This window comes from Amphibalanus amphitrite, unplaced genomic scaffold, assembly GCF_019059575.1.
Source record: "Amphibalanus amphitrite isolate SeventyFive unplaced genomic scaffold, NRLGWU_Aamphi_draft 002469F_arrow, whole genome shotgun sequence".
In the NCBI taxonomy this organism is placed as follows: domain Eukaryota; kingdom Metazoa; phylum Arthropoda; class Thecostraca; order Balanomorpha; family Balanidae; genus Amphibalanus; species Amphibalanus amphitrite.
The window spans coordinates 11,664-18,136 of NW_024883904.1; the positions used below are offsets into that span (position 1 = coordinate 11,664).

At 45.5% G+C, this 6,473-nt stretch overlaps 1 protein-coding gene across 1 annotated transcript; it reads left to right on the plus strand.

Annotated features, from left to right (window-relative positions):
• Positions 1–308: 308 nt before the first annotated feature.
• On the plus strand, positions 309–6,066 carry LOC122377033. Its single transcript, XM_043357000.1, has 4 exons — positions 309–403; positions 3,446–3,617; positions 3,968–4,161; positions 5,511–6,066. The coding sequence occupies exons 1-4, from the start codon at positions 309–311 to the stop codon at positions 6,064–6,066; spliced, it is 1,017 nt and encodes a 338-aa protein (XP_043212935.1).
• Positions 6,067–6,473: the final 407 nt, after the last annotated feature.

A 6,473-nucleotide genomic window follows, 5' to 3' on the forward strand; every position in this document is an offset into this window, starting at 1 on the left:
CTTTTATACTCACTGTTGTGGAGTTGCATTTGACATAAATGAAACAAGGAACGAATAGCAAAACAGCCTGCGTCGGATTGTGTACTCGTCGAGTACACAATCCGACGCAGGCTACTACTCGTAGGTCTTTGTCACTTTATGCGAAATACCTTTCCACCTCCCAGATTCAGTCAATCAATAATTTTACGCTTTAAGGTATTTTTATAATGAATCTATAGAAAAAACGCCTGCATGACCTATAATTTCTGTTCCAGGTATTATGAAGCACGGCAACAGAAGAACACGACCTGTCTGAAGCAATGTCCTCAATGCCTCTCATGAGGCGACACCAGAAGATATTACCGCTCCACTGGCTGGTGATATGCGTCGTCACTATTTTCGGCATCCACATGCTCTTCCAACGGTATCCAGCATGGAGATTCAGTAAGATAACGTGTTTGTGGTGCTGTCTGCCGCAAACAATTACTGCTCCCTGCAAACAATGCTTTTAAAAGATTCAAGTTCAGATGAAGTTTTTGAAAATTAGTATGCATGATTAGCAAATAAATTATGGAGATACGTAGGCAAAAGTAACTGCACTGTAGATTAATCATCATGGAATGGGCGTGATTGTTATGGATTAGAATTCATCTTTCACATATTTGGCATAAGATTTAGGTTTTGCAGTACTGTAGTTTCCTGTGCTAATCATTGGCACGAAGCAAGAACTGCCCAGTATCATTAGGCGTATGGAAAGTGTACTGGCGTCTCTGTTCCACTGGTTCTGTTCCAACGGTATGAAGGTTAGTCTGAATTGTTGTGAGCACTGTTTTGAGAGACATAGACATACTTAAAAATATAATCAAGAAAAGTAACCGTACTCTCATAATTAAAATCAAAAATCTTAAAAAAGGCCAGATAATCTCGAGGAGCTTTCGGCTTACGCCTTCTTCAACTCGCTCTCGAGCAAGTTGAAGAAGGCGTAAGCCGAAAGCTCCTCGAGATTATCTGGCCTTTTTTAATATTTTTTATTTTAATTATGAGAGTACGGTTACTTTTCTTGATTATATTTTTAGGTATGAAGATTAATGCAAACAAAGCGCAAGTGATTGTTCTGGGAACGCCATCGATGCTCCGGGGCTTGCCTTTTGTCTCAGTAAGGTTTAACGGTACTATGTACTGTCACTGAGTCGCGCGCGGTAAAGAACCTAGGTCTCACTATCGACAGATCGCTGAACTTCCACGCGCACATGATCAGAAAATGTACCAGTATTCTTATCTCAATCAGTCATGCTCGTCATGTCCTTCCCGGTCAGGCACTTAAAGTCATAGTAGAATCACTTGTACTATCCGTAGTGAGATATTGCTTGCCCATCTACGGCTCTTGCGGAGCCACGCAAGTGTGAAGATTATAGAAAATTGTTAGCTTCTGTGCGCGTGTCGTGACCGGTAGGCGGCGCAACGATCATGTCTCTGATGCCATTGAGCTCCTCGGATGGTTCACGGCAGAGCAGCTTATTGACTACCATACATTGTGTGCTTTGCGTCGTGTCATCGTGTATGGGGAGCCAGCACACCTATACAGCACCATAGACACACGGGCAGCTGGGACTCACCAGCACGACACGCGCCGCGCTGGAAACCGCATGCTGCCGCGCATACGCACCGAGTACGGCCGGCGAAGGCTGTGTTACCGTGGCGTCAGACTGCTGAACGAGCACCGCCTGGATCCCACCGCTGCCAATTTCCGATCAGCGATGCGGGAGGTCGTAAGAGCCAATCATGAGTGACTGTGCACTCTTTCCTAGAAAGGAATGTATGCTTTTACATACGTATGTGTGCGTGAGGTATTGTGAGCTGAGTTAGTGATTGCTTGTCACACACCATCATTCTCGCCGTTTTTTTTTATTGACGACTTACGTGAAAGAGTGAAAAGCCTCGTTTTGCTGGATCTTTTTCTAATAAACTGATTGATTGATTTTGCATCATAAAATACAAAAAAAAAACAACAACAACGATAGTTACGAGCAAACGCTTATCGAGTTTTCCAAACAGGCTGAGGGTACTTGCTTGAAGCGAATCTGAGTGTTACAACTTGCAAGGTTCTTATATTGGATGCATGTCTTATAAAGAACAGCGTGAGCTAAAGACGGATTCTAATGCAGTCGAAGTCTTCTCCTTGTCATGCCGAAACGCTAGTCCAGAGCAGGATCAGGGCCTAAGCGCGGTCACAATCGGTCTTGGATAGGTCAAAGAACGTAATGTTTTCCAGCAAACAGGTGTAAAGCCTGACATTTAGCTATGTAATGACGACTCCGACTTCGACTCTGAGCATAATTGTGGACTCCTGACAACGCTGAGTTTGACTCCACAGCCCAAATGGTAACAATTTCAGTTTTAATGTGAGAGATCGTACCTACGATAAACCGCACCTTCGGTCGACTCTTGGTACTACACGACACGACTTAACATCAATTATACTTTAATTATTTATATAAATTATATACACATTTATCGCTTTGTTTTACAGATCCAATCGTCACAAACTATCAGGACATGACGCTACAAGACGAGGCGCTAAGTAGCAACCTCTCTGATTCTTTCTCGGACGAAGGGCTAATGAACATCAGTGAAATAACACAGCCGGTGATGGTGGTACTAGTGGCATCAACCGCTCGAAGTGGCTCCACCTTTCTTGGTAAGGCATCCAAGTGGCATATGCCTTGCATTACATGCATACCTTGCATGGTATACATTATTGGTTGATGCCTCGACCAACTGCACTGCTCTTGCGTCAATACATTTTCTTTTTTATGAATGAAAAGGGCATTAATGATCGCAACATAGCTACAACTAAGCCAGTCAGGTACTACCCAATGTTTCGTATTATTTACCTTTCGCTTGCTTTTACGAGCTATTTTGCTTGTGCGCAATAGTTTGTAGAAATAGTTTGATAGTGTATATATCTGCCCAGCCCACGTTATTACTTTTATGAGCGTGTGCAATGAACGTGCGCAAAATGCTTGCTGCAAACGAAACCGAACCCCGGGCCACAGACAATAAATCTAAAAGTGCTATGAACTGTAACTAAAGAATCCCGAGAAATGTAGTATCACGAGTCAAAATTACGTGCAATCAGCTACATGGCTGGGAAATTAACACCAGGCTTCGTCCACACCTGACAGCTTGTGATTGCTTCCGCATGTCCCCAAAGTTTGTCGCTGATTCCGCCCATTGCTTGTCATTTCTTTCGCCTATAGTCTGTCATTGCTTCTGTCTAAAGTTTGCCATTGCTCCTACCCAAATTTTGTCCCTGCCTATGCCGACAAAGTGTTACTCCCTCGATGGCTCACCATTGGTTCTTCCCGAAATTCTTCACTTTTTCTACCCACAACATATTACCTACTGTTTTTGCCCATAATTTATCGGTGTACCGCCGACAATTTGTCACTGTTTCCACCCACAGTTTATCGCTCCTTCCGCCCATGTTTGACGAGAGTCTCGACATGGAGATCTGGAGAAAACCTCAGCTACCGCACCTGAGCGGCCGGCAACGGGAGCAGCTGTGTCACGATCTCAAACTGCGGATAGTGAAGGCAGTTCGACCGGGGTTGGGCAGCGTACTACCGCTGCTAATGGTAGGTGAAAGCGGCTATTATGTATAATGCTAGATGCATCCTTTTGGCTGCGTCATGTTTCTATTTTGAGTGATAGGCGATCGCCTGAAACTGATTGTTCATGATGCTCTTGACATGAGCAGAATGATTATAGTGATTTATTCGTTTTTCGTTGTTGTTTTGCCTTTTCTTAGTTAGCCCTAAGCATTCAGGCATATTTTTCTTCTATAAGCGCACTGGTGTTATTAATTCTTAATTCTTATCGCTATGTAGCAATAGCCAACAGAATGCAGTAGATGCTCAAGTCCGAAAGCCTACCTTTTACTAACGGGATAACGCCCAACCTGCTCGCATTCTTTCTCTCTTGACAGGAGCCCGACATTAACCTGCACGTGTTTCACCTGGTGCGGGATCCACGAGCGGTGGCTAACTCCGTCCTAAAGAAGGAAGGCTGGATCGACATGTTTCCTACTTCTATGATCTGCGAAAATATCCGAGAGAGTCTTCGGGTTCTCCGAGAGTTCAATAAGACCGAGCTGTTGGAGCAGCGCTACACTTTGGTTAGGTATGAGCGAGAAGGTGACGGGCATGGGAGAGGGGAGATGGAGAAAGACAGAGAGGGACAGAGTCAAGGAAACAGAAACAGAAACAAAGGCAGACAGAGTCAGACATAAGACAGAGACAGGGAGACGCAGGTAGCAAGACAGATAAAAGGAGACAGATACGGACTCATAGTTAGCTTCTTCTCATAGGCGACGGAACGGGGAGGGCACCGGGGCCCCGTGCCCCCTTTGATTTTGGCATTTTAACTTTATCCCTATGGGCGTTGCATGCCAAGAATGGGACCGAAAGTCGGCAGTGCCCCCCCCCCCCTAAATTGAAGGTGTCCCGCCGTTACTGATTCTTCTTACAATCAATTGGCTTCCATTCACGTAGATGAGGGGGGGGGGGGTAACATTCAATAATAGTTTAGGTACAGTAGTGTTTCCCCATTGGATTAATATCTAAAAGTAAAAGTGCTTGTTGACTGTTGAAACTTGAATACCTTGTCTTAGTCCCAAAACACACTACGTGCCGCATATAGGGCAACACTTACCTAGGACAGGTAATTGTGTTAGGCTACTCCATGCTAATGAGACAAAATGAGTGATAAGTGATAATGTTATGTTGCACAAACACTGAACTGACTGGGATGGTAAGCCACTAATCGGGTAGTAAGTCAGTCAGTTAGTTAGTTAGTTCGTTCGTTCGTTCGTTCGTTCGTTCGTTCGTTCGTTCGTTAATTAGTTAGTTAGTTAGAGCTCGTTAGTTAGTTAGTTAGTTAGTTAGTTAGTTAGTTAGTTAGTTAGGTAGTTAGTTAGTTAGTTAGTTAGTTAGTTAGTTAGTTAGTTAGCCGCTCCCTTTGACCGCATGCGGATTATTCCGAAGACTGCAACGCTGCAGCTGCAGCAGTGTGAGCCCGGCGGCACAGCCTAGTTTCAGGCGTTTTATGTGCTGCCATCTAGCGACAAAAGACAGTACTTTCATTTGCAGTCTCGTCGGGCAGGTAACGCCTGCGTATGCTCCGGTCAGAGATAGAAACGGAGGCAGAGACAGAGATAGACAGCCAGCGACAGAGGCAGAGACAGAGATGGACCTTGGGTAATAGGCTGCAAGGGGACATTCAGTCGGGCCAAGTCATTTATTGACCCCGATAAGTTCACAAGTAGGTAGCCTCTGAGCGACAGTATGACAAAAATGACTGTTTTCTTGGATTACCAGGCACCAGCTCGCTTGAAAGTTGAAGGTACCGCTTTTTTTTAAGATAAAAAATGAAAATAAATTATCCATCCGGATAACTTGTTGACCCCAATAGACCAGGTGGTGACCTAACGACAGTGTGTCAGCCGAGTGACTTTTTGACCCCTGCCCCAGGTATGAGGACCTGGTGGCCGACCCAGAGATGGAAGCCCGCCGACTGTTCCGGCGACTCGGCTTCCGGCTTCCGGATAACGTTCTGCGCTTCATTTCTACCCACTCTAAGCGGCACTACACCAGCCCTGCCATCTTGCGGGAGAAACCAACACTACAGCCTTCAACTACCACCACCAGACGTCCCTCCACCGCTAGAAAACCTCCGAGAAAACAGCTTCTCACTTTCATTCGATGGTTGCTGGGAAAATATCGCACCGCGACCACAACCACTGAGGCGGGCCCGATCATTATACCCACCTCTGCTCCCGATGTGCACGACTATTTCGGAACGGTACGAGACGCGTCGTTCAATGGATTGCAGTGGTTGGAAGAGCTGCCTTTGGAGAAAAGACGAGAGGTGGAGAGTCACTGTGGGGATGTGTTGGCTGATCTAAATTACCCTCTGGTGTACAGCCAGGAGAGGGTGGACAATCTAACAGACGCATCACTGGAGAGGGTGGGAATACTGACAGAAGTATCACAGGAGACTGTGGACAATATAACAGAAGTAGGGTAGCCTGGGGCAAGACGCCCCAGATAATTTATTTTGCTACATAACTTTTGTCCCACATGACCTGGAAGGCTAAATTTGTGCTCAATGCGTTCTTTGGACATTTTACTTTAAATTCCACCCCTCAAATTATTTCACCTATGATCGGACTCCCAGCTAGAAAGCGATTTGTGAAGCAACTGCAAATGGGGCATTTTGCCCCAGCCCCAGGGCAAAACGCCCCACGGCCTGGGGCAAGAAGCCCCATACTCTAGATTAAAGATTAAACATGGTAGTTGGCTAAATCTTATATGAGAGGTCCGTTAGACCTCTGGAGGCACGGCACTGAAGTTAACACATTCCATCCTGTCAGGTGTTCAGCTATGACACTATTGTATGAGCAGGTTTTTCACCTGCCTCAAAGAACCAAATAA